We start from the raw sequence: 27,978 nt of genomic DNA on the forward strand, positions 1-27,978 counted from the left end.
GAATTGGGTGAGAGGGCTACTGTTAGGTAGGTAGTTGATGAGGCATGTTTAGTAAGATGTGGCAAGAGATCTTGGTCTTGCAGCAAGAAGACTCATCACCACCTTCGACATTTATTACCTTCAAGATTATGAGCAGTACATAGCATGTACAGAACACATTAAGGCAGACTGCTAGTTAACAAAATCTATTTAATCCCTTGCAAATATCTAATGAGATATTGTACTGGGATTATTGTGCTGTAAAAATAAAATGTGTACATTTTGGTTTGTTGCAGTAACATTACTTGCAGCGCACAAACTAACATCACAGTATATCACTACCATTAACATTAATGACCCATGGTGCTAGATAATGGGTAATATTTATAAGGTGTTGGCAACAATGGACATTATCATTTTACTTAGACCTTTATGATTAGTGAATTAATTAGTGAACTTTGAAATGGTAAAAATACTGAGTATTGAGAAGGTGGGGTGGTATTAAGCCCAGAAACAAGATTAGCTGTTTTGCCCAGTATTTCTCTAAACTTAAATATGCAGATGCTGGCATTCTGAAACACACACACAAAAATATAAAAATTACTGGAGAAACTCAGCAGGTCTGGTAGCATCTGTTCTGAAGGGTCATTGAAGTCAAATGATTAACTTTGTTTTCTCTCCCTCAATGTTACCAGACCTGCTAACTTGCGCCAGCAATTTCTGTTTTTCATGTGTCCCATGATTTCCAAATCTGAGTGAAACACACAATCAATTGATTAGGACTGGGATGAATATATCTGAAGTGAAAATATTTGTGGGTCTACTAGAAAATATGTGGTACAACGTGAATTACTCTTCCCAAACAGCCATGGAAAGGTTAAATTTAGTTAGAGATATAACAAAATGCAGACGCTGGAATCCACCAAGGCAGACAAGCAGGGGACTGTAAGAACACAGGCAGATAGCATCAGGAAGTGGAGAAGTCAACGTTTCGGGTATAACCCTTCTTCAGAACTGGGGGTGGATGTCATTGGAGCTGCAGGTAAAGGGGGTAGGGGGGGCAGGGTGGGGATAGATGAACACAGGTAGAGGGTGCGACCTGTTTGAAATTGGAGAACTCAATGAGTCCTCCAATTACAAATAACCTCGACTCGAATCCCAGCTCCCCCCCCGCCACAATTCATCCTTCCCTCTTGCCATTAACCGGATTCACTCTTCCCATCGACCAACCAGGTCGTACCCTCTGTACATCTATCCACATCTCACCCTTCCCCTCCCATCGCCTTTATCTGCAGCTCTCCCTAAACCCCACCCCCAGTACTGAAGATAGATTACGTCCGAAACGTTGATTTCTTCATATTCTGATGCTGCCTGGCTTGCTGTGTTCTTCCAGCCTCCTGCATGCCCACAATGGAAAGGCCAAATGAACTATCACTTTTCTATAATTCCATATTAACGTTCTGCCCCAGAACCGAAACACACACAAAAGAGCCAAAATCATCGACCCGCCCGCTGGCTACCATCTAACCACGCATGCGTCGTGCCGGCTGCGACGCAAGACGGAGTCCAGGCCCGACCGACATGGGTTCTGGGCAAGCGCAGTGCTGCCGATCTGGATGGGGGACGAGTCGCCGCAGTGGTCAACGTCGAGCAAAGTGAGTTCCGCGCAGGCGCAGTGCTGGGTGGGGCTGCTGCAGACGAATGTGAGTGCTGATAGCCGGTAGGTTGTGTCTATCTCTGATGGATCGAGTGGCGGTAGTGAAGTTTGGTGCGGTGGCTGGAGCTGGCATATGTGTGCTTTTTGGAGGCGCCGTGCTCGCGCAATATATCTTCACCTTGAAGAAAAAAGCGGGCCGCAAGACCAAGATCATCGAGATGGTGAGTATGTGGATTGAAGGCTGAGCGGGGTCCCCGGTACTTGCTATTTACCCCAGCGCCTGCGTGAGGGCTCCGGCTACCGCCGCAGTCACAAAGGTGAGGCAAGTGCCGGGGTACCACCACCTCACAAAAGCCAACCCACACGTACCGGAGGAAAACAGCCACCTTTCCGGTACAGTAGAAGCCTCAGTGGGTGTGAGGCAGGTGAAATGACGATCCCGTCACCGGGGAAAGTGGGGGGCGGGAGCGCAGGGAAGGACGTTAGACGACCCTGGGGGTTGGTAGGTGGAAGGGCTCCTCAGGCGACTCCCGCCGCGGGCGAGGTAGAAGTTAGAGACTGACGTTGTGACCCCTGCCCCAAGGAGTTCAGGAGTTGTGTTCAGGTGACCTCGTCCCCGGAAGGAAGGTGGGTCAGCTCTCCTGGCGATCACTAAACCGTATTGAACATGATAGACTTGCAAAACAAAATCAATGTGATAGAAACAAGATACACTTGCACTATCATGATTAGTTCATCTACCTAGGTTGCTAGCATGCGATGCAGTTGTAGCTTTAAACCCCAACTGTTTGTGCTAGTTCACGGGGACATGCCTCTGTGCCTTGTCCCTGGCTTAAGGGAGTAGTGTGTTTCAAGCTTCATGTAATCAGTTGTCCTTATAGTCTCTGCTTATCGTCATTTGTGGACTGTGACTCCGAGCCGACTGGCCTACTCCACCTACAGTATTTTCTATGTTTCTATGCAGATCTGTGTTACAGTTCATTGCTGATGGAATATGCAAACAGACAGTGCTAGTTGTGATACAGCTGTAGTGGAGATTAGCAAAGATATTTTTCAAAATAATCGTTTAAATCATATTCCAGATTGTAAGAAGTTGCTTATGATGTTATAATTAACAGCATATGACATAGGTGGTTACAGATAATTCATATTCCTGTGAAAGTGTACCTCAGTTTCCTAAAGATATTTGTGCATTCACTGTTGCTGTTGGAGCGCCTGTGTGATTGATACTTTCTGCTTAATTTGTGCGTGAAAAGTTATTTTTGTTTTGGTCTCTGCCCCTCCTTTCATCTCTGGCTCAGGTCTGTGGCTCTGGCTGGGCAGAATATTTAGTGCCTGCCCTTAATACAATTTTGCTTTTATCGATTTTTGTTTTGTATGCTAATGTGAACATTTGAATATTTTAATAAGAAAACATTAGAAGCTATGTAAACTCAGGAAAAGGACAGAAAATAGTAGTGCTAATAGTGAAAGGAACTGTCACAATGTAATAGCATTGAACTTTACATTATGTGACAATATGAAATGCATATTGTGTAATTTAGAAATGCTACTTCACAATTCAGTTCTGAAAAACTACTTCAGGAAATTTGCAATAGTTTTACAGAAAATTACGTTCAAAATTCTGCTCCATATAAAAGTACTTCCACAATGTTGTTGAGCTGGGAGTTTCAAGATTTTGCCTTAGCAATGATAAAAGAATAGTGATGTGCATTTTGAGTTCAATTGATGTGTAATTGTCTTGGTAATGAATCAGAGACACTAATCAAGACCATGTCTTGAGAAGTGAAAAAAGAGCTGAAAACATTACAAAATGCTCTAAGGTGCTTTATTAGAACTTTTTAAACATGTTTATCACAAGATACTTACAGGTGAGGCACATCATTTGAATTAATATTGGAATCAGAACTATTAGAATACAGAAGGTCATTCAGCCCATCTCGTCTGCACTGGGCCTCCAAATATGTACTGGATTAGTGGTGCTAGAAGAGCACAGCAGTTCAGGCAGCATCCAATGAGCAGCGAAATCGACATTTCGATGAAGGGCTTTTGCTATTATTTTAAATAGTTCTGTCAAGTCACCTCTTTGTTGCCTTTTCTCCTTCTCCCAGTCTTAACTTGTCTAATCTATATTTGTGACTACTGTTACATGTCCCAGGAGCTGTCCTGCTGAAAGTTTCATACAGTGCAGAAAATATTCTTGGAGCAGAACTGGATGTGCCACTACAGTCTTGTACAGGTTAAGCATAACCTCTATGCTCCTACATACTATCCCAGTTAATAAAGCCCAGGATACTGTTATTTTCTATTAACTGTACTCTCAACTTGTCATTCCAGTTGAAATGACTTGTGCACATTTGCATTCAGGTCCCACATTAAACATTAAATGCCACCAGTATGTCCATTCACCAACTGTTTGTGTAATTGCCTGCATCATCACCCTTGATAAAGGCAGGTGCAAAGTATTTACTTATTACCTCAAATATGGCCTCTGCCTCCATGCAAAATACCCTTTATGGACATATGAATTGGTTAACTCCTACTTTTACGACTCTAACTATTTATGAACCTATGGAAAATTTTGGTATTTCCTTTTATGTTAGCTGCTAGTCTGTTTTCATACTCCTTTGCTTCTAACTTTCTTTCTTCATCTCCCCTTGAATCTTCTGTTTTTTTTCTGGTTCTTGATTGTACTTTTTGAGACATATATCATTAGCAGACTTTTTATACTTAATTTAGTCATCCAGAGAGCTCTGACTTTGCTTACCTTGTCTTTCCCTATTGGGGGAATATATCTTGACTCTGCCAGATTACCTTATCTTTGAAAGTAGCCTATTGTTCAGCTGCTGTTTCTCCTGCTAGTCTTTAGCTCCAATTGATGCAACCCAGATCCTTTTTTATCCGGCTGAAATTGGCTTATCCCCAGTAAATTTTTCTTGGACTGTTGTTCTTTTCCATAGTGAGTCTGAACCTTATGATACAATCATTTCTGTGCCTGAAGCAGTTTTCTATGATCGTGACACATTTGGTCCATTGCATGACCCAGAACCAGGCCTATCAGCACCTCTTTTCTTATTAGACTGGAAATATACTGCTGTAGAACATTTTTCTGAACACACTCTGATTCCCTTTTAAATTATTACAATCCCAGTCTGTATTTGGGTAACTAAAGTCTCCCATTATAACTATTCTATGATTTTTACCTTTCTAATTATTTGGCAATTTTTTTCTATCAATCCTTCCTCTTAGTTTATGGCCAGTACATAATATCTAGCAATGTAATTGCACACTTTTTTTTGTTCCTTAGCTCTAACCAAATAAATTGACATTGAATATGCATGATCACATGTGTTATAGAATGTTGCAGCACGGAGATATAAGGTGAAAATTAAGTCTATATCTTGGGGAACTATTCCAATAACAGTCAACTATGAAAAGTGTTAGAATGGTGGAAAACAATCGGATTGCAAAACCAGCCAAAAGCAAAGAATGCTCAATGCCCAAAATAGGCAGGATTTGCAAGACTAACAGGTGATGCAAAGGTCAAAAATTAAAACCCATCAACAGTTCCTATGTTCTAAGTGCAACATTTTACTTGATTATTTAAAGTATGAATTATCTCTCAAAAGTCTTCAATCAGATTACTTTAGCCAAATGTTCAACTATGATTCCTCATGAGAGTCCTGTTTCTCGAGGACTGGAATGTACTGGGTAGTCAGTATTACCACCCTTTATACAGTCTTTGCTGAACAGATGGTAACCAAGAATATTTCGTACCTAGTTCAAAGAAGATTGAAATCCTCTGTATGAGTGTGCTTCCTAATCATAGGTATGGCACAGTAATGAAATACGTAAACTGCAGCTTGAAGCAAAGTCATTTTTTAAACACTTTTTAAAAGTGTTATTGCTATATAGACTTTTGAAAGATGATTCATACTTTAAAATGCTGTATTTAGAATATGGATATTGTCGATGAGTTTTAGTTTTTGACCTTTTGCCTCACCTGTTAGTCTGCAAATTCTGCCTATTTTGGACATTGAGTATTCTTTGCGTATAATAGGTTTTGCAATTTGCTTGTTTTCCAGTATGCTAACGAATCATCTTTCTTAGTTAACTATTGGAGTAGCTCCCCAAGATATTGACTGTTAATTTTCACCTAGTGTCTAAATGCTCCATTGTTGGTCTGTTTCATAACACATGCGATTATCACCAAAAACTGGATTGAATTACTAACTATGCTTTTTAAAGGTTTCAGTTTATTCCATTTCTTTTCTACTTTTTTCATAAATATGGGAACTTAAGAAATCATAAAACCCAACAATAAAATTTGTCATTGGAATTTTTAAGCTGGACTTTGAAACATTTATGTTCTCTACCTTAAGCATTGATGTAAAAGTTTGGATCTGTATGATTAGTTAATTATTTTATGATATTTACTTAGCTTTTATGATTGAAAGCAAAATGAGTTTAAGTACCAAGTAAACAGGATGAGGGGAAAAGCTGAACACAAAATTGTGAATATTTTGGGTTTTTTCCAACTATAAAAGTATAACTTGAGTGCTGGAAACAGATATAGAACAACAAAGCAAACTGTTGATTATGCTTAAAATGCAGCTGGTGATATTGCATTGATTTTACAAAATACAGTTTCCTTAAATTTGAGCTGTTTATATCTGTCCAGTTTATGGGATGCTCCATATTCAGAAAAATGTGTTTTTGGATTTGTCTGTCAATTAATTGAGCTATTTGCAGCTTAAAATATCAAGTTTGTTTCAGCCACTAAGATGTTAAACTGAAATCCTTACTGACGTTTTCACACTCCCTTCTATTTGTGGTATCATGGCACTGCATTAAAGTGATTGGCTCTGCTATTTTGGGCTGTGTTTATATAAAGGCTTTGATAATCAACAAAATCTTTCCTATCACTTCTGCAGATTGCAGCAAGGACAGCCTGATAGAAACCTGTGCTCAACTTGTGTTGTAAACTACTTGCAGGTAAAGCATTTGCAGTATAAGTGCTTTTGCAAGCAATTCACATTTCTGCAATTTGAGCTTAGACCTGAAAGGTTTTTAAGGAAGTAATTTAATTGGTTATTTCTCTGTTAGTTTTATGCAAGTACTGTGGCTCTGGATATTGTTGGGCATCGCTGTCGTGGCTTCAGGACTGAGTCAAGGGTTAATGAGGAGAAAATGTGCTGCAGTGCTTCAGGTATCTACTGAACAAAATAAAATCCATTTTCACCTAGTAGGTTGCCAGTTTTTGTGCACTAATTGCTTAATTAGTTTTTCAGAACATTGAGAACATGGTACAAAATCAGTTTTCAAAATAGTGTGTATTACCTTTTTTGGATGCTTTCTTATCCGGGGGGGCAAGCCTTATAATTACCAAAGCCACTGAATAGTGTAGAGGTTGCAAAAGATTGCCATATTGAATGTGGATCGGCTTACTGCCCTTGGCTTTCCACCAAGGGCAGTCAATGGACACACAGTTGCTGGTGTTAGAGGAATGTTTTCTGGAAATTTCAGCTGGAAAAATTGCAGCAAGTCTCTTTCTCAAGTGCTATATTTATATGCAAAGATGGTTTGATCCATTGGTTAACTAGTTTAGTTAATCAGATCTTTGTAAAGATGCATTTTCCTAAAGTATTTATGCTGCTTTTTTTTTAAAAGTCTATGCTCTGGTTCTAAAGCCTGCTGTTACACTTATGAACCGAGGCAAACAACGTTGCTCGAGTGTCCCAACTATATGAAAGCTGCTTTCAAAGGACTGACAATCCGATAGGAACTTGTATAAATGGCAGTAGTTTGCAAACATTCCATGCTGGAGTGTAGGCTTACAGTGGGAATTACTGTCCGCCTGAAATAGATACATTTATAGAATGTTTTTTTTGATGTTACAAACACACTCTGGTATATTTTATTCAAAAAAGCAACATTTGGGAGAAATGAAGCATACAGTATATTTGATTATTGTATACAATCCTGTTCTTTGCAAGACAATATATCTGCAGATCTGTGTCAAAGAATAAAAACAATTTACAGCCCAGGAACAGGCCCTTTGGCTCTCCAAGCCTGAGCCAATCCAAATCCACTGTCTAAATCTATCGCCCAATTCCTATAGATCTGTATCCCTCTGCTCCCCAGCTACTCCTGCATCTGTCCAGACACACCTTAAAAGAATCTACTATGCCTGCCTGTACTACCTCTGCTGGAAATGCATTCCAGGCGCGAGCACCCTCTCTGTAAAGTACTTTCCACTCGTATCCCCCTTAAACCTTTCACCTCTCACCTTGAACGCGTGACCTCCTCGTTATTGAATCCCTCACCCTGGGAAAAAGCTTATCTCTATCCACTTTGTCGATATCCTTCATGATTTTGTAGACCACAGTCAGGTTCCCCACTCAATTCCTTTTTTACTAATGAAAACAATCCTAGCACCTTCCATATCAGGCAACATCCTCACAAACCTTCTCTGCACCCTCTCCAAAGCGTCCACATTCTTTTGGTAATGTGGCAACCAGAACTGTACACAGTATTCTAAATGCAGCCGAACCAAAGTCTTTTACAATTTTAACATGACCTACTAGCTCTTATACTCAATACCCTGTCCGATGAAGGCAAGCATATCATATGCCGTCTTGACTGCTCTATCCACCTGTGCAGCCACCTTGAGGGTACAATAGACCTGAACACCCAGATCTCTCTGCTCATCAACTTTTCTCAAGGCTGTACCTTTTACAGTCTAGTTCAGGCTAGAATTAGACTTCCCAAAATGCATCACCTCACATTTGCCTGGACTGAACTCCATCTGCCACTTCTCCGCCCAACTCTCCAGTCTATCCATATTCTCCTGTATTCTTTGACAGTCCCCTATGCTTTCTGCTACTCCACCAATTTTCGTGTCATCTGCAAACTTACTGATCAGACCAACAGTGCCCTCTTGCAGATCATTTATTATATCACAAACAACAGTGGCTCCAGCACTGATCCCTGTGGAACACCACTGGTCACCTTTCTCCATTTTGAGAACTCCCTTTAACTATTACTCTGTCTCCTGTTGCTCAACCAGTTCTTTATCCACCTAGCTAGAACACCCTGCACACTGTGACTTCACTTTCTCCATTAGTTTACCATGGGGAACCTTATCAAACACCTTAACGTCCATGTATATGACATCTACAGCCCTTCCTTCATCTCGGTCGCTTCCTCAAAGAACTCTGTTGGTAAGACACAATCTCCCCCTCACAAAACCATGTTGCTTATCACTGATAACCCAAGTCTTTTTCAAATATAAATTGACTTCATCCCTCAGTACCTTCTCCAGCAACTTTCCCACCACTGACGTCAGGCTCACTGGTCTATAGTTACCTACAATATCCCTACTATCCTTCTTGTACAGAGGGACAACATTAACAACCTTCCAGAGTTGTGTGTTGCTGGAAAAGCTCAGCAGGTCAGGCAACATCCAAGAAGCAGGAAAATAGACGTTTCGAGCTGGAGCCCTGCTCCTTGGATGCTGCCTGACCTGCTGTGCTTTTCCAGCAACACACTCTCAACTCTAATCTCCAGCATCTGCAGACCTCATTGTCTCCTTAGCAACCCTCCAGTCCTCCAGCACTTCACCTGTTTTTAAGGATGCTACAAAGATATCTGTCAAGGCCCCAGCTATTTCCTCTCTCGTTTCCCTCAGCAACCTGGGATGGGTCCCATCTGGTCCTAGGGATTTGTCCACCTTTAATATCCTTTAGCCTACATCTTCCCTTCTTGTGTTAACGTGATCCAGAGTAAATAAACTTCTATCTCTAATCTCAACATTCATCATGACCCTCTCCTCAGTGAACACTGATTCAAAGGAATCATTGAGATTTTCTCAGGTTTGACACACAACCTTCCTTCCTTATCCTTTTAGTAGACCAACCCTTTCTCTAGTTACCCTCTTCTTACATATGAAGAAAAGGCCTTGGGATTCTCCTTAATTCTGCTGGCTAAAGTTATTTCATGACCCCCTTTAGCCCGCTTGATTCCTTGTTTAAGGTTGGTCCTACTCTCCTGATATTCGTCCAAGCCTCATTCTGTTCTGAGCTGCCTGGACCTTGTGTCCTAAGCACTGATTTGAGGACTGCATCTGGATCTTCTAATTACATTACAGAGGAGCTTAGGTTTGATCTGTTGGGTGAATGGGGACTCTTCATCAGAGTATGGTGCCAGCTGGCAAAGATACAACTCTATTCCTGCTGTGTTTTTGAGTTGATTGATCCTCTGAACTTTTCAGTTCTGCTTGTCTTAAATTTGGAACATCATTACTGTATTTTCCATTGCCCTCATGTTATCACTTCTCTCAATTCCTGTGCCTTTACTACTCACAGAGCCAGAGTCATACAGCATGAAAACAGACCCTGTAGTCCAACCAGTCGATGCTGACCGTAGTCCCAAACTAAACTAGTCCTACCTGTTTGCACTTGGTCCATATCTCTTCTTCACTTAATTAACCAAAAGTATTTTAAACATTGTAACTGTACCCACATCCACTACTTCCTCTAGAAGTCCATTCTACACCTGAACCACTCTGTGCTTTAACAAAAAAATTGCCCCTCATGCCTTTTTAAAATCTTTCTGCTCTCACCTTTAAAAATATGAGTAGAGTGTTTCTGGAAAAGCACAGCAGGTCAGGCAGCATCTGAGGAGCAGGCGAATCAATGTTTCGGGCCAGAGCCCATCAGGAATTCCTGATGAAAGGCTCCAGCCCGAAATGTTGATTCGCCTTCTCCTCTGATGCTGCCTAACCTGCTGTGCTTTTCCAGCAACACACTCCCTACTCTCATCTCCAGCATCTGCAGACTTCACTTTCTCCTACTTTTCCCTTAAAAATTTGACCTTAGTGTTGAAATCCCCCACTCTAGGAAAATACACCTGCCACTTACCTTAGCTGTACCCCTCATGATTTTATAAACCTCTATTTGGCTCCCTTTTTTTATTGTTTCTATTATTTGGTAGGTAATTTGTTTAATGTTTGTTTTCTCTGTCACTCCTTTTTTCTTTTCTGAACGGCACAACCCTGAATTACCCACCGTTTGCTTTCTCTGCAGATTTTGATGGACAGTTGTTTGTCTTATTTTGTTTTTGTTTCCTTTTTGGTTTTGAAAATAATATCTACATGGATAAACTTCCACGTGTGACTTGTTTATACTGAATTGTTGAATTATTGTTAACTTGATTTGTGATATGAAGTATACAGTGGATGAAACATAGTCCTGAAGTCAGTGGTACCTAACTACTATCTGGTAAATTGTTTTGTAATGTTGCAAGAATACTGATGTGGCATGCACAGTAGGTAGCATTGTTCCAAAAAGCAGTAAGATAAGTGTTTTATAATTTGAGACCCGTGGAGATGCTGTGAAATGTCAGCATATTGAACACCTAGAAATAGTCTTAGTCTTAGTTTATCATCTTAAAAGAAGGATGGTGGTTCAATAGAGCACTGGAGTGTGTGCTGAAGCCCTAAATTGGGGATTCAACTATAATCAACCAACTCAGAAAAGATGGTACTAACTGAAGCAAGCTTTTACCTGGCAATAATTTTATCAAAGCATCTGGTGACAAAAATGTGAACACACTTGGGAACTCAAAACAGATATCCTGAACTTTGTGCAAACATACTATGGTGGGATATGTCACCTGTGTGTGTGACCTGATGAATGTCAAAAAGTATCAGGTGTACTTAAGTTTGGACCTGTAATTTATTTGCCTTGAAGTATGAGGTTGGGAGGAGATTGATGGATAATATGACTAATTTCCTGTCATAATATAATTCTCAACCCTGTATTGTATGATCAGCTTGTACTGTTTGTAAATACGGTACAAACTACTGTTATCTCAAGAGGCTTATAAGTGGTAAAGTTTCCTTGAGATGAATGATATTGCATCATTTGACTTTGTTAGTTGGAACTTAGTTTTTAAAAAAACTAATGGTAATTTATGGACTAGAATCGATTTCAAACGTGATCACTGGTTTGTTTGAATGCTAATCTGGATTTATAGCATAATTAATTTCAAACAAAACATACATGTAGCTAATATTAGTTTACCAAATTTTGGTATTAAATCAAGTCAGCTATGACTGGTGTTTACTCATGAGGAGAGATTTATTTTGACCATAATCTGAAACGTTCCTCAGATCAGCTTTTTACAATTCTGTGTATTTGGCATGGTGAAGTGTCACATCGAGTTGCATACCTGAACTATGTTCATTCCACTTTGCTACAACTTCATTGATAAAATAGATTACAAAATGGATACTTTGGGGAGGCAATGACTTAGTGGGCATTATCGGTGAACTGTTAATCCAGAGACCCAGATAAAGTTCTGGGGACCCAGGTTCAAATCCCACTACAGTATATGGTAGAATTTGAATTAATTCCAGATTTTTACAAAATTAAGAGTCTGACGAGGATTGTTAATCCATTTATTAATTGTTGGGAAAGACACATCTGGTACACTAATGTCCTTTTTTTAAAGGAAGGAAACTGCCAACCTTACCTGGTCTGATCTACATGTGACTCCAGACCTACAGCAATGTGGTTTACTCTGGGCAATTAGAAATGGGCAATAAATGCTCCTAGCCAATGGCTCCCTCATCCTGTGAATGATTATTTTAAAAACCTGAAATGTATGATCAGTGGTTTGTTTACATTTAGTATATACAAGTAACAAAACTTTAAGTAATATTTTTTGTCATGTTCCGTCAAATAAGTTTTTTTGAGGAAGTAACCAAAAAGATTGACAATGCAGTAGGTGCTTATTTGGATTTTAGTAAAGCCTTTGATACGTTTCTGCATGGTAGACTAATCAATAAAGTTAGAACACATGGGATTCAGGGTGAACTTGCTGACTGGATACATAATAGGCTTAATGGCACAAGACAGACTATTACTGGAGGGTTGCTGTTTGGACTGGAGGCGTTTAACAGGGATTGGTTCTGGGTCCTCTTTTTGTCATTTAGATAAACGATTTGTATGAGAATAATGAAGCCATGGTTCGTAAGTTTGTGGGTGACACAAAAATTGGTGGCATAGTAGACAATGAAGGAGGTTTTCTAAGATGACAAAGGGATCATGATCAAATGGGGTCAATGGGCTAAAAAGTGGCAGATGGAGTTCAACCTAAATAAATACGCAATATTGCATTTTGGTACGACAAACCAGAGTAGGACTTATTCAGTTAATGGGAGGGCCTTGGTTAGTGTTATAGAACAGAGGGATCTAGGGGTGCAGGTACATAATTCTTATAGACAGAGTGATTAAGTAGGCATTTGGCACGATTGCCTTCATTGCTCAGTCCTTTGAGTATAGAAGTTGGGAAGTCATGTTCAGATTGTACAGGGCATTGGTGCAGCTTCTTCTGGAATATGATGTCCAGTTCTGGTCACCCAATTAATAGGTTGGATAGTATTAAGCTGGAGAAGGTTCAGAAGAAATTTACTAGGATGTTGCCCGGTATGGAAGCTAAACTGATAAATAAAGGCTGGGTCTTTTTTCACTGGAGCATAGGAGGTTGAGGATCAGCCTAAAAGAAGTTTATAAAATAATGAGACATCTAGATGTTTGTTAATGGTGGTTGTCTTTTTCCTAGGATGGGGTTTTCTGGGCCACATTTTTAAGGTGAGGGGCGAGAGAGTTTTAAAAAGACATGAAACCAACTTTTTTACGTGTAGAGTGAACTTCCTGAGGAAGTGGTGGTTGCAGGTACAATTACAACATTTAAAAGATATATGGATAGATACGTGAATAAGAGGTTTGGAGAGATATGGGTCATGTGCAGGCAGGTGGGACTAGTTTAGTTTGAGATTATGTTCAGCATGGACTGTTTTGGACCAAGTGGTCGGATTCCATGTTGTATAACTTTTTGAATCTATAGATGCTCGCAGTATTCATTATAAATATCCCTCCATTTCACAGATGCCAGAATTCCAGAAAAAAAATATCTACATTAAGGACCCTGAAAGAGTAGAACAAATCATATGTGGTCTTATCAAAGGAGGAGCTTCCAAACTTCAGGTAAGCAACATCTGTAATGGTGGGTGATATTGAGGGAATCTGGGGGAATAGCTGCAGAGTTCAACATCCCTTTCTAAACTCGAAATTTGTTAAATTTGAGAGAAGTTTCTTTTTCTGATTTATCTGGATGGATATATGGGCTGGGATATCTGGAGGGATATAGGCTGGGTGCTAGCAGGTGGGACTAGATTGGGTTAGGATATCTGGTCGGCATGGACAAGTTGGATCGAAGGGTCTGTTTCTGCAGTCCAGTAAAGGGCAGGCTTTTTATAAACAACCAGCAGCAGAGCACTTCAGAGAACAGATTGGAATCACTGGAGTATGTTCTTGGGGCTTTGGTGGGGAGAAACAGTTTTTGCTGTCAGAATGCTTGCTAATCAAAAATTAGATTTAAGACAATTGCTTAAGTAGCTGGCGGTGAAATACTTATCCATTAAATAATCTGGACTGCACTGTCTGAAAGGTCAGTGGAAGCAGATATAGTAGTAACTTTGAAATAGAATTAGAAATAATTGAAAAGAAATTTAGAGGGAAACAGGAAAACAATCTTGCAAATACACATTCAACTGAAGTTTCTGCATTTTGACTGTGTGAAGCACTTCAATAAAAAAATTAGCTTAATGTTGTTACAGACACGTGTTTAATAAAATGAATTATTGTAGCAAAGATCACAGAAATACAATGTTTCTCGATGTAAGGCATTTTGTAGAATGTTATAGTGCATTTAGTTTCATAACTTTTGATATATTTCAACACAAACCTGCATGGACGTATTCCTTTTTCTTAGTGTCATCGGTTTAAATGGAGACCAGGTACAAATTGAATAATGGACCATGCATTCTGCATATTCTGAAGTTCTGATTCACAACTTAGCCATCAGTATGGCAAAAAAGGCTTAAAAGCAGCCTATTCTATTGTCGCAAATGATAGATTAAAGTACAAGTCGTTCTGTTTCATTAACATGAATTTGCTATAATACGGTTGACGAATTGGGGACACTATTTCTAAAGTTTTTTAAAACGTGCACTAGTTATAAAGCAATTTGTTTAAGTGCTATTACATAATTTTCTTACAACGTCAGATTCTAGGAGAACAGAACTACAGCATTCTAGCAGAACTGACTGTAGTGAAGAAATGTAAACACAAGTAAAGTGAGGTGTCTGGATTCAAGTGATAGTGGTATCGTGGGAATTGTGTTGTGTGAATACCTTGATGTGGTACTTTATTACAGCGACTATACTTCAAAATGTACTTAACAAGCTGTAAGGCACTTAGACATGGTGATATCACAAAATACTTTACAAATGATTTACACCAATTGGAAAAAGTAACAGTAACTTACTGATTGTGATAACTTATTTTTAATGTTTAATAACGATGTCTTTTAATGTATGTAATTTATCACCAGTTTTTCAATATTAATTGTGCTGTATGCTCTTGATGTTTGGCAGATAATCACAGATTTTGATATGACACTAAGCAAGTTCTTCCACAATGGGAAAAGGTGTCCAACCTGTCACAGTAGGTACTCTGATATAATACAGAATTCTGTGGCCATTTGAATTGACACCTTCACATTGCTGGGAAGCAGAAGACATATGCCAGCAAAGATCAAACCTATCTCCTGAATGCTGAGCTTTTACTAAAATGTGTCCTTAATTTCCTGTCACATTTTCAAAATGGCTTTACTAATACCATTGTCTTATTGGTATTTCTGTTTCTGAGGAGATGGTTAACCCAGTGTGGAGTCAACCAATAGGATCATAAGCAGCTCTATTTTTACTAGCAGCTCCTAATTTGCTAGTGTTTCATGACATGCATTGGAGTTTCTCAGGTTTACCAACAGTCTAAACACATTAGACTTATAGTTCTTCCATCCTCTGTTCAAATGTTCTGTGTATACAATCCTTGGTGTTTTTTTTCCCATCTAATGTGTAGATCATTTCCTTTTTGATGAGATGTTGCCATTAATGTGTCATCTTGTAACTGTGTCTCACTGTGACATTGGCCAATGTCACATCGGAATTTTTATTTTTCACTCTGCATTTGCAAACTGCAGTGGTCCTGCTGTTGCATTGCCAAGAACAGCAAGCTGAACACAAGTTTTTACAAGACCCCTTGGTTTGAGTGATGCAGGCTACTGATTTATATGTTACTTCACAGCAATATTGGTTGCCTGTTATCATTCATGGTAACTAACTTTCTTAATCACCTATGCAAGATCGAACATTACAAAACAAACATTAACTCCACACAGCTAGATGACAATAACTACTTTATAGCTACTTAATAACTCTACATTATATTTGATTTTTGGTTAAACATTAATTTTTATTCCTTTTTTAACAGATATTATTGACAACTGTAAGTTAATCTCAGAGGACTGTAGGAAAAAGGTATTTGTTTCACCAATCACAACAACAAAAAATTCTTGCATGTCACACTTTCAGTTTTCATTTCTATATTTTTTCCTTGCAGTTGCTCCAAATTAGGAATAAATACTATCCAATTGAGGTTGATCCTACTCTTAGTGCTGATGACAAGTACCCTTTCATGGTTGAATGGTAAGTCCTTAGCTTTCAAAAAATGGTAAACCTGAAAAAAATGGTTGTTTTCTAATTACAGTTAAATGATTTTGGCTAAAGAATGGTTCCAAGTGTGAACAGAAACTGACTTTATCTAATGCTAATAAAATAATATTACAGTTATATCCAAAAAGTTGCATTTTTTGTTATTTAATCTTAGAATTTGGACAATGTTGCAAACAACCATTTATAACCACTATCATGAGAGTTGCTTCTCATGATTAATGGCATTAGACTACTTTACTCTTTTCACTGGTGGTGAATGACAAGCTTGTTCATATCAGATAATTTGGAGTCAGAATAAGGTTTTGTCACAAACCTGAGAGTGACTGCAGGGAATTAACTCCGCACTTAGCCTGTGATGTATTACTTATTGTCTCTGAGTGGCTTGGGCTTTCTCAGGTGACTTCTGCCTTGGTGACTTCCATACACTACTGGTCGAAATATAGATATGAAATTTTCATAGTTGAATGAAAAAATGTATTTTGCAAATGTGCACTCGTCATTGGACCCACAACTTGGAATTGCAAAACATAAAATCCAAGACAATACAAATTAATTGACTAATTTGTTGATGCTTGGAACGAAGGGTGAAGCCAATTTTAAAAGACTTTTCTTGATACTGGCCTGAAAAATGAGCGAATGGTTTCACTGCTTACAAGTGAAATTTTGATAACATAACTAAGTACCTCTATAGTGATAATAAATGGAATTCTTTCCAAGTTCTTCATGTTTGTGTTTCTGGTCATGTACGTACCAACATTTTTCAAAATAAAATCTCTCTTGTTTTTGCACAGGTGGACTAAAGCCCACAATTTACTAATTGAACAAGGTATTGAAAAGGCAAAACTGTCTATGGTGGTGAGGGAATCGGATGTCATGCTGAGGTACAGCGAGGATTATCTATAATCAGTTCAGACATGTATAAGAACATTTTCAATGTTTGCCAGTTTGGTTTGTTAACTTTGTATTTCTCAAATTTAAATATTAAAATTTAAATTACGTGGCATCTACTGGGTTTTGTTGAAAAATTACTATTGCAGCATTGTGTTGCTTAGTTCTCATCCTTTGTGAAATAGTATGGCAAAATAATAAAAAACTGGTGTCCAAATAGTGTGGAGCCAGGCTGCATTTTTTAAAAATGACTAACAATGAAAGAAGCTACATCTTAATCACAGCTGTTGTCTGAAGGGTTATGTAAAATCGTGAACTTTGGTTAGGTGTACTTTGTTAACTCAAGATAATGTGTGCTTGGGGATATTTTGTTTTGATTGTGGTGCTCAGTTGAAATATGCTGTAAGAGAATACCTCTTCCCCTTTTGTAGATAATTTCAATCTCCTAAAATACCACTGACTATTGTGATGAATGTTCAGAATTTTGTTATTGTTTGGGAATTTGGTTCTAAAATACAGGTTGCAGTACTGTGAAGGTTTTTTTAAAATGTCAGTCATTTTCAAAACTCTTTTTCTCAAAACCATCTTTCAAGCATGTGACCTAAGTTGATATTTTGATGAAGTACGCAAGGAGATGAAGTATAATGTGGAGAAATGGTAGCAAAAAGGAAGGCAGATTATTATGTGGAGATTAATCTCTCCTTTTTCCAATCTGAGACCTGCATGTCCTTGTATGCAAAGCTGAAAGTGAGCAAGCAGGTGTAGTCACTTGCGAAGAAGGCGAATTATATGTTGGCCTTCATAGCAAAGGAAAGAAGGAGGGGTTTCTTTTTGCAATTGTACAGCACCTTGGTGAGACCACAGACAGTATTCTGTGCAATTTTAGTATTCTTATCTGAGGAAGGGTGTTCTGGCTACAGAAAAAGTGCAATGACTGTTCACCAGATTGATTTCTAGCATGGCAGCCCTGATATTTGAAGACAGACTGGATCTGTTAGGACTAAATATAGTGGAGTTTAAAAGAATGATCGGAGACATCATGGAAACCTATAAAGTTCTAACAAATTCTAAAAGGACTAAATAGGGTAAACTCAGGAAGGATATTTCTGATGACCAGGAAGTCAGAAATCGGGTCAGAGTCTAAAGATACAAGGTTGGCCATTCATCATTGAGATGAGGAAACATCTCTTCACCCAGAGAGTGGTGAGTGAGGCCAAAACATTAAATATTTTCACAAAGGAGTTAGATATAGGTCTTGAGGCTAAAGGGACCGAATGGTATAGAGAGAAAGTGGGAACAGGGTACTGAGTTGGATGATCAGTCATGATCAGCCATGATCACATTGATGGCAAAGCAGGCTCAAAGGGCCGAATGGTTTACTCAAATATTTTTTTAATCAACCTGTTCAGACATCTATGCAACAAGAGGGAGTTGAGCCTGGGTCTCCTCTAAGAGGTAGAGACATTTTTGCATTAGCACAAGGGTTCTTAAACTGCTACTTTCTATGTTTCTACATTAAATTAGTATCAACCTTCCTGGGAAGATAATAGCTGGAGTGAATATTATGTGGAACCTCTATGACCTACAGAAAAATGGGCCAGAGGCCATAGGCAGGTTGCATTCAGAAGAAGATCCATTCCAGCAGAAGAACATGTTTTCCTTCTGTGGAGTTCTTCAGGCTGTTGGAGCTGGAAAGAGTCTAGAAGTCTTGATCTGTCTTAACAGCCTCTAAGTAAAAAGTAGTGTGTTGCCTACCTGAATTAAATCTGGTGAATGTGCAGAAAATAGCTGGTAAGAAAAGCTTGCATCCTCATCAGTTCAGTTTTTAAAAAAATTTCAAAGTGAAGATAAGCAGAAGGTTAAAAAAGTAAGTCCTTGAATGTAGTAATATCTGGATTACTCGCTGTGCCATGTGCTAGTGAGAGTAGTGATAGGAGGATAAAGCAGATGAATGCATGGCTCAGCAGCTGGTGGAAGTGGCAAGGATTCATATTTTTGGACCATTAGAATCTCTTCTGGCGTAGAAGTGACCTGTGTAAGAAGGGCAGATTGCATCTGAATTGGAAAGGGAGCAAACTCATGACAGGGAGATTTGCTAGTGCTACTTGGAGGCTAGTAAGAGGGTTGGGTGAGACCCAAAGAGAGTCAGAAAAGAGAAGTCTGAGGTGGGTACAGTAGATAAGGTGAGCAAGTTAACTAGTCATGACAGGCGAGAGGTCAGCAGAGAATGAGGTAAAAATGATAAATTGAACTGCATTTATTTCAGTGCAAGAGGCCTAACAGGTAAGGCAGATGGACTAGGATATCATAGCTATTACAGAACTGTGACTCAGGGAGGTCAGGACTGGCAGTTTAATGTTCCAGGTTTTGGATGCTACAGTAAGGATAGCAAAGGGAACAAGAGAGGAGGGTGAGTGGCATTTTTGGTTAAGGATAACATTATTGTTGTACTTAGGATATTCCTGGGAGAACATCCAGTGATGTTAAATAGGTGGAACTGAGAAGTAAGAAAGGATGACCACTTTATCGGGATTGTATTATAGGCCTCCCAATAGTCAGGAGGAAATTGAGAAGCAAATGTGTTAGGAAATCTCTGATAGCTTTAAGAGGGTTGTAATGGTAGTGGATTTTAACTTTCCAAACATAGACCCAGGACAGCCACAATGTGAAGGGCTTGAATGAGGAGGAATTTGCATACAATAACATTTTCTTATTAAATATGTGGATCTTTCTACAAAACTTGACCTTCTCTTGGGAAACAAAATTTAACATAAACAATGAAACAAGGATAGACCTGATCTAAAAGGTAAATTGAAGTAAGGCCAATTTTAATGGTATTGGACAGGAATTTTAGAAAGTTGATTAGGGGAGGCTGTACACAGGCAAAGAGACAGTTGAAAAATGGGAGGCCTTCAAAACAAATAACTATAGTTCAGAAACAGTATGTTCCTCTTAGTACAAACAGCAAGGCTGGCAGATTTAGGGAATGTTGGATGACTAGAAAAATTGAGTATTTGGTCAGGGAAAAGGAGGAAGCAAATTTCAGGTATAGACCGCGCGGATCAACTAATCCCTATAAGTATAAAGACAGAAGTATGCTTAAGATGGAAATCAGAATACATAAGAGATTTGGCAAATAGGATTAAGAAGAATCCAACTAGATTCTACAATGCCTCTTAAATGTTGCAATTGTACCAGCCTCTACCACTTCCTTTGGGAACTCATTCCATACATGTACCACCCTCTGTGTGAAAAAGTTGCCCCAAAGGTGTCTTTTATATCTTCCCCCTCTCGCCCTAAACCTACGCCCTCTAGTTCTGGACTCCCGACCCTTGGGGAAAAGACTTTGTCTATTCACCCTATGCCCCTCATAATTTTGTAAACCTCTATAAGTTCACCTCTCGGCCTCAGATACTCCGGGGAAAACAGTCCCAGCCTGTTCAGCGTCTCCCTGTAGCTCAGATCCTCCAACCCTGGCAACATCCTTGTAAATATTTTCTGAATCCTTTCAAGTTTCACAACATCTTTCCAATAGGAAGGAGATGAGAGTTCCATGTAATATTCCAACAGTGGCCTAACCAAAGTCCTGTACAGCCACAACGTGACCTCCCAACTCCTGTACTCCATACTCTGACCAATAAAACAATGCACACCAAACACCGCCTTCACAATCCTATCTACCTGAGACTCCACTTTTTCAAGGAACTATGAACCTGCACTCCAAGGTCTCTTTGTTCAGTAACATTCCCTAGGACCTTCCCATTAAGTGTATGAGTCTTGCTAAGATTTGCTTTCCCAAAATGCAGCACCTCATTTATCTGAATTAAACTCCATCTGCCACTTAGCCCATTGGCCCATCTGGTCAAGTTCCTGTTGTAATCTGAGGTAACCCTCTTTGCTGTCCACTACACCTCCAATTTTGGTGTCATCTGCAAACTTGCTAACTGTACCTCTTATGTTCACCTACAAATCATTTATGTAAATAACAAAAAGTAGAGGACCCAGCACCTTTAAGCCAATTCTGTATCCAAATAGCTAGTTCTCCCTGTATTTCGTGAGATCTAACCTTGCTAATCAGTCTCCCATGGGGAACCTTGTCGAACGCCTTACTGAAGTCCATATAGACCCCATCTACTGCTCTGCCCTCATCAATCTTCTTTGTTACTCCTTCAAAAAACTCAATCAAGTTTGTGAGACATGATTTCCCACATACAAAGCCATGTTGACTATCCCTAATCAGTCCTTGCCTTTCCAAATACATGTACATCCTGTTCCTCAGGATTCTCTCCAACAACTTGCCCACCACCAACTTCAGGCTCACTGGTCTGTAGTTCCCTGGCTTGTCCTTACCATCCTTCTTAAACAGTATCACCACGTTAGCCAAATTCCAGTCTTCCGGCACCTTACCTGTGACTATCGATGATAAAAAATATCTCCGCAAGAGGCCCAGCAATCACTTCCCACAGAGTTCTCGGGTACACCTGATCAGGTCCTGGGGATTTATCCACCTTTATGCATTTCAAGACATACTGCTCTTACTCATCTGTAATATGGACATTTTGTAAGGTGTCACAATCTATTTCCCTGCAGTCTATATCTTCCATATCCTTTTCTACAGTAAATACTGATGCAAAATACTCGTTTAGTATCTTCCCCCATTTTCTGCGGCTCCACACAAAGGCCGTCTTGCTGATCTTTGAGGGGCCCTATTCTCTCCCTAGTTACCCTTTTGTCCTTAATATGTTTGTAAAAACCCTTTGGATTCTCCTTAATTCTATTTGCCAAAGCTATCTCATGTCCCCTTTTTGCCCTCCTGATTTCCCTCTTAAGTATATGTAAGTTAGAGAAATAAATGGTGATGCCTTGGAAAGTGTACAAATTACAGAGGAGGTGGTGCTGGAACCCTTAAAATGCATAAAGGTAAATAAATTCCCAGGACCTGATCAGGTGTGTACCAGAACCTTGTGGGAAGCTATGGAGAGATTGCTGCGCCCTTTGCTGAGATGTCTGTATCATCAACAGCCACGGGTGAGATGCTGGAAGACTGGAAGGTGGCTAACAGAATGCCATTATTTTCAAAAGGTGGTAAAGAAAAGTCCGGGAGCTGTAGTCTGAGCTTGACATCAGTACTAGGTATGTTGTTGGAGGAAATTCTGAGGGATAGGATTTACATGCATTTGGAAAGGCAAGGACTCATTAGGGATAGTGAATATGGCTTTGTGGATGGGAAATCCTATGTCACAAGCTTGATTCAGTTTTTTGAAGAGGTGATTAGGAAGGTTGAAGGCACACAAGACATTTGTGTGGATTTCAGTAGACTAGTGAGCAAGTTTAGATAATGTGGAATCCTGGCAGAGCTAGCCAATTGGATACAAAATTGGCTTGAAGGTAGGAGACAGAGGGTGATAGTAGAGGATTGTTTTTCAGACTAAAGGCCTTTGACCAGCAGTATGCTACAAGGATCTGTGCTGGGCCCACTACTTTTCATCATTTTATATAAATGATTTGGATATGATTATAGGAGGTATAGTTAGTGAGTTTGCAGATGACACAAATAGGTGATGTTATGGATTGTGAAGTCTGAGTACAATGGGACTTTGATCAGATGGGCCAAGGAGTGGCACATGAGTTTATCAGATACATGTGAGATGCTGCATTTTGGTAAGGCAAACGAGGGCAGTTAATGATAGGGCCCTCTGGAGGGTTGCCAAACAAAGAGATCCAAGGGTGCAGATGCATAATTCCTCAACAGTGGAATTGCAGGTAGACAGTGGTGAAGGCGGCATTTGGCATACTTGCCTTCATTGTTCAGTGCATTGAGTATAATTGGGATGTCATGTTGCAGCTGTACAGGACATTGGTGAAGCTACTTTTAGAATACTGTCTTCAATTCTGGTCTCTCTGCTGGAGGAAAAATGTTGTTAAACTTAAAAAGGGTTTAGAAAATATTTACAAGGAAGTTGTCAGGATTGAAGGGATAGAGCTACATGGAGAAGCTGAAAAGGCTGTGCCTCTTTTCCCCTCAAGCATTGGAGGCTGAGGGCTGACCTTAGAGATTTATAAAATCAAGAAAGACATGGATAGGGTGATTAGCCAAGGTCTTTTCCTCAGAGTGAAGGAGTCCAAAACTCAAGTGCATAGGTTTAAGGTGAGGGGGGTAAAATTTAAAAGGAACTTGAGGGTAACCTTTTCACACAGAGGGTGGTGCCTATATGAAATGAGCCAGATGAGGTGATGGAGGCAGATACAATCACAATGTTTAAAGACATCTGGATAGGTATGTGAATAGGAAGAGTTTAGAGAGATATGGGCCAGATGCTTTAGTTTAGGATATCTAGTCGGGCACAGACAGTAAGAAGCAGGCCATTTTGCCCATGGCGTCCACACCAACCTTACAAAGAGCATCCCGCCCAGACCCAACCCCGTCCCTGCATTTCCCATGTCCAGTCCACCTAACCTGCATATCTTTGGACTGTGGGAGGAAACTGGAGGACTGAGGAAACCCACACAAACATAAAAACTCCACACAGTCCCTGAAGCTGGATTCGAACCTGGGACCCTGGCACTGACGCAGCAGTGCTGACCACTGAGCCACTATGTCACCCATGCCAAGTTGGACCAAAGGATCTAGTGCTGTATAACTCTGACTCTAGGAGTGATGCTTTACTGTTGTGGAGTCTGTGTAAAGTTGTTCAAATTATAGCTTGGGTTTTTCATTTTGTTACAAATATAATGACAGCAATGGGTGAATGTTCAGTAACTGACCACATCACACATTACAAAACAAAACTTGACTTCTCTATCCAGATTTTAGTCTGAAATTGATTCTTTCCAATATAGCCATTAGCTGAGCTCATAACATTATGTATCCTTTTACTGGGGCAGTACACAATCAACTTATTCCTATAGTACTGCCAGTGTTACTGTTAAATCTGCATCACTTCCTCTCTTCCAAATGGATGATTTGGCTGGAATCTAAAATACTCATACAAACAAATGCACAGTTGTACTGTTGTCCAAGATGTACAACTTTATGAATGCCTTTGAATTTTGTAGCTATTAATCCTTTTATTTAGAATAAAGCACAATATCTATCAATAAATTCACTCACTGCCTTGCGTATCAAGAGTTAGGTATGATCACTATGCTTTTTTAAAAAGCCTGCCAAGTAGTATGTTAAATACGTTATCCCATTCTAGAGATGGTTACGAACTATTCTTCGATAAGCTGAATGAACATAACATCCCAGTCTTCATATTCTCTGCTGGCATTGGTGATGTACTAGAGGAGATTATTTCTCAGGCTGGTGTCTTTCATTCAAATGTGAAGGTAGTCTCCAACTTCATGGACTTTGATGAGAAGGTAATTTGAAATCCGAATTCTTTTTTTCTACAATTTACAATGTTGCAAAGAACCTAGTAATCCTTTGCAAGAAAGAACTTAATTACAACAGTGTTTATAATTGGAAACAGTCTTTTTGATATAGTCCTTGTGAAAGATGTTTAACTGTGATTCGCGGAGCCACATTTTCACACAGTAATGGGGTTACTTTTAATAGATGAAAGGCATTGTTTAAGGTCAAAATAACTTGTGCAACATATTATAACCCATATGTATGTGTTTACTGTTAAATAGCAAAAGTCATTCAGCTGAGATTTTCTCATTTCAGGGTATTTTAAAAGGCTTTAAAGGTGAGCTTATCCATGTTTATAATAAACACGATGGAGCCATAAGAAGCTCGGAGTACTTCGATCAACTAAAGGAGAATTGTAACATTATCCTTCTGGGTGATTCATTAGGAGACTTGACCATGGCAGATGGTGTTCAAAATGTTGAAAGCATTCTCAAGATTGGATTCTTAAATGATAAAGTAAGAAATATTAAGACAAGTCATTAGTATTAATTAGGGTCATATGATTATAAGAATTAGGAGCAGGTGTAGGTAATTCAGCCTTTCAAGCCCACTCTGCCATTTCACATGATCATGGCTATCTTATCCTGATCTCAACTCCATTTTCCTGCCTGCTCCTCACAGCCCTTTATTCCACTTTTCCTCAGAAACCTCTTTCTTTCTTGTGTGGCGTTTGATTTTTGCCTCCACTGTACTTTGGGGTATTGAGATCCGTAGATTCACAAGCCTTGGAGAGAAGTAGTTTCTCCTCATCCCACTTTTGAACCTACCTCCTCTCAATCAATATTTATGATTTCTTGTTCTGGATAGTCTCACAAGGGGGAGCAACTCAACATCCATCTTATCCATCTCCTTAGCATTTTACATACCTCAATCAGATCCTCCCCCTCAATCTTCTGACTTCCAGCGAGTACAAACAAAATCTATTCAATTACACCTCACACATGAGCTCTTTCAACCTGGTGAACCTCCTCTGAACTGTGTCCAGTGCTACCACATCCTTCCTCAAGAAGACCAAAATTGGACACACGATCCAGATGTAGTCTCCCCATTCGCCTTACATGATTGTAACAACAGTACTTTTTAATAATCTAATCCTGTTTCAGTAGTTCATGCATAAGGACATCCAGAAGTCTCACTGACTCACTTCGAATCTGCTTCCCATTTAAATAATAATTTGCCCTTTTATTTTACCAGCCAAAATGGATAACCTCGTGCTTGTCAACATTAAACTCCATCTGTCAGATTCTGGCCTTTTCTCCTAGTCTATCAATATCCATCTATAACCTCCTTATCTCTTTGTCACAGCCTGCTTTTCCACCTATTTTAGTATCACCCATGAATTTTGCTACATTACATTCTGTCCCTGGTTGCAGATCATTTCTATAGATTGTAAACAGTTGAGGTCTGAGAGCTAAACTTTGCAGTACCCCACTAGTTGCAATTCACCATCCAGGTAAGAACCCCTTTTATCTCAACCCTCTACATGCTGTCACTCAACCAATACGCTACCATATGGAGCATAGTTCCCACTACATTATTTACTTTTGTCGAAGAAGCAGATATAATTTTGTAGAGGAATTACATGTATTACATTTGTGTGCTTGATTTTGAAAATGAAAAATGCTTATGTTGGACAAGCTTCACATTTGTCAGCCATTTTTGTTGCTGTTCTTATCTCAATAGATATATTGTACAGATGTATTGTAATAGCCTAGGGAGCCTTTTACTACTAAGGTGCATTGTACTAGAACCTTGACTTCAATAATCAAGATGAATAAAGTCTTTGTAATTTCATGGCAAATCAATTTTTGGTTCTTAAGATCAGCATTAATTCTTAATATCTACAAATTGAGATATTAGATATAAACATTTTGTATCTTTCTCTTTAAATGTGCATAGGTGGAAGAAAGTTTAGAAAAGTACATGGACTCCTATGATATAGTTCTCGTTAAAGAAGAGACATTAGATCTGACGAATGCTATCCTTCAGAAGATTCTGTGATATGAACACTGAAGATATACAGGCCTGTGCAAGCTCAAAACCGAAATACTCTTCTACCATTCATGTCATTTAATTGAACAGCCTAATTTGTTTTTTGAAGATGCTGTTCATTCTTCAGTACCTGGAACTTAAAATATTCTTAAAATTTGCACGAATGTGTCTTCAGTGAATAAAGGGAATAATGTGTGTTCTTTAGAAAGATTGGCAATTACACAAATAGGTCAGCCATGGGCAGATTTTAAACTACCTCTTAGATGTAATAGTTTAAATTCTGACTTTAACATTTAAAAGAATCTGTGTGTAGTTTTCAGTATATGCTCTCTCAAAAGAGAGAAGTATTGTAAGCTTGATGTACTATGGCTACATTGCCTGTGTATATCTATTGCAAGTTCTATACAAGAAACAAAGCACTCTGAAGCAGTTTTTGATTTTTCAAATGTTTTTTAGATAACTAAGGATGCTGTTGGTTTACTTGTCATAGTTTGTGTTGCCTATTGAACATTGTCATTTGCATATTTTAAAATGAATGTACATGAAAGAAATATTTGTACAGAACATTAAAGTTGGTGGAGAGATTTTTAAACACTGGGCTCTAATTTCTTAAAGCCCTTTAAATTTATTATAACAAACTCCCCATTCCGTCTGGAAGAGTTGAATGGTGACTAGATGTTTCGTATGGGGAGAAATGGGTTTCAATTCATGGAGTGCTGGCATTAACACTAAAGCAGTTGTACTATTGGGACAGTGAGAATTATGCAGAGACTAGTGTTCTAGAGCGTCAGTGCTATAGTGATGATGCTAGTGAACTTGTAATCCAGAATAACCTCCAGCTGGTAGAAATTCAACAAAACCAGTCATTGGTAATGCTGACTGTGAAACCATTGTAACAATTCATGTGAGTTACTGGTTCCATGAGTGGTTTAGCCTAAAGGTGACTTGAGCTATGGCTGACCCTTTAACTGCCCTCTGAAATGAGCTCCTGAGTTACTCAATTGTATAAAACTGCCATGAAGTCTAAAGGAATGAAACCAGGTGGACTTTGCAGCAGTTCCTAGTCACTGGAAATGACAATATGGAACCTAATCCTGTTGTTTCTGCAAAGTTCTCTCAGCTTTGACATTAGTCACCAGCAGTTAGGAAGTCTGTCATAAAATGGTCATGCAGCACAATAATTATGGTGCTGTTCATAGGATTGTATCTTACAGATAATGTCATAAATATTACCACTCCCTTCTGACGTATTTCTTCTCTGGATTTGTTTTTTTTGAGTCTTCAATAGAAAATCAAAAGGCATGTGGACAAAGAAACATAAAACTAATCACTAGGATTTAAGGCTGACAAATGCCCTGAACCTGACAACCTGTATTAGATAAGTTCAAAGGAAGGGTCATGTCC

At 39.1% G+C, this 27,978-nt stretch overlaps 1 protein-coding gene across 4 annotated transcripts; it reads left to right on the forward strand.

The window, feature by feature from the left end:
- The first annotated feature begins 1,524 nt into the window (after window positions 1-1,524).
- nt5c3a (5'-nucleotidase, cytosolic IIIA) lies at window positions 1,525-27,166 on the forward strand. Of its 4 annotated transcripts, none has more exons than XM_072571021.1 (9): window positions 1,525-1,634; window positions 13,591-13,689; window positions 15,141-15,210; window positions 16,039-16,085; window positions 16,168-16,253; window positions 17,072-17,161; window positions 24,368-24,530; window positions 24,838-25,038; window positions 26,482-27,166. In XM_072571021.1, exons 1-9 carry the CDS (start codon window positions 1,596-1,598, stop codon window positions 26,581-26,583), a joined length of 897 nt encoding a protein of 298 aa, XP_072427122.1. In that variant the 5' UTR covers window positions 1,525-1,595; the 3' UTR covers window positions 26,584-27,166. The 4 variants fall into 4 exon arrangements, with proteins under 4 accessions (XP_072427122.1, XP_072427120.1, XP_072427123.1 ...); XM_072571019.1 differs by lacking the exon at window positions 1,525-1,634 and adding an exon at window positions 1,652-1,857; XM_072571022.1 differs by lacking the exon at window positions 1,525-1,634 and adding an exon at window positions 6,578-6,631.
- Window positions 27,167-27,978: the final 812 nt, after the last annotated feature.

The sequence above is a fragment of the Chiloscyllium punctatum genome, chromosome 5 (genome assembly GCF_047496795.1).
Source record: "Chiloscyllium punctatum isolate Juve2018m chromosome 5, sChiPun1.3, whole genome shotgun sequence".
NCBI classification, from domain to species: domain Eukaryota; kingdom Metazoa; phylum Chordata; class Chondrichthyes; order Orectolobiformes; family Hemiscylliidae; genus Chiloscyllium; species Chiloscyllium punctatum.

Excerpts from the sequence above, each read along its gene's own strand:
- nt5c3a (XM_072571019.1), top strand. The coding sequence starts at position 1,720 with ATGGATCGAGTGGCGGTAGTGAAGTTTGGTGCGGTGGCTGGAGCTGGC. Across the intron at positions 1,858-13,590 it reads AGACCAAGATCATCGAGATG|ATGCCAGAATTCCAGAAAAA; the intron begins GTGAGTATGTGG and ends TCCATTTCACAG. Across the intron at positions 24,531-24,837 it reads TCATGGACTTTGATGAGAAG|GGTATTTTAAAAGGCTTTAA; the intron begins GTAATTTGAAAT and ends TTCTCATTTCAG.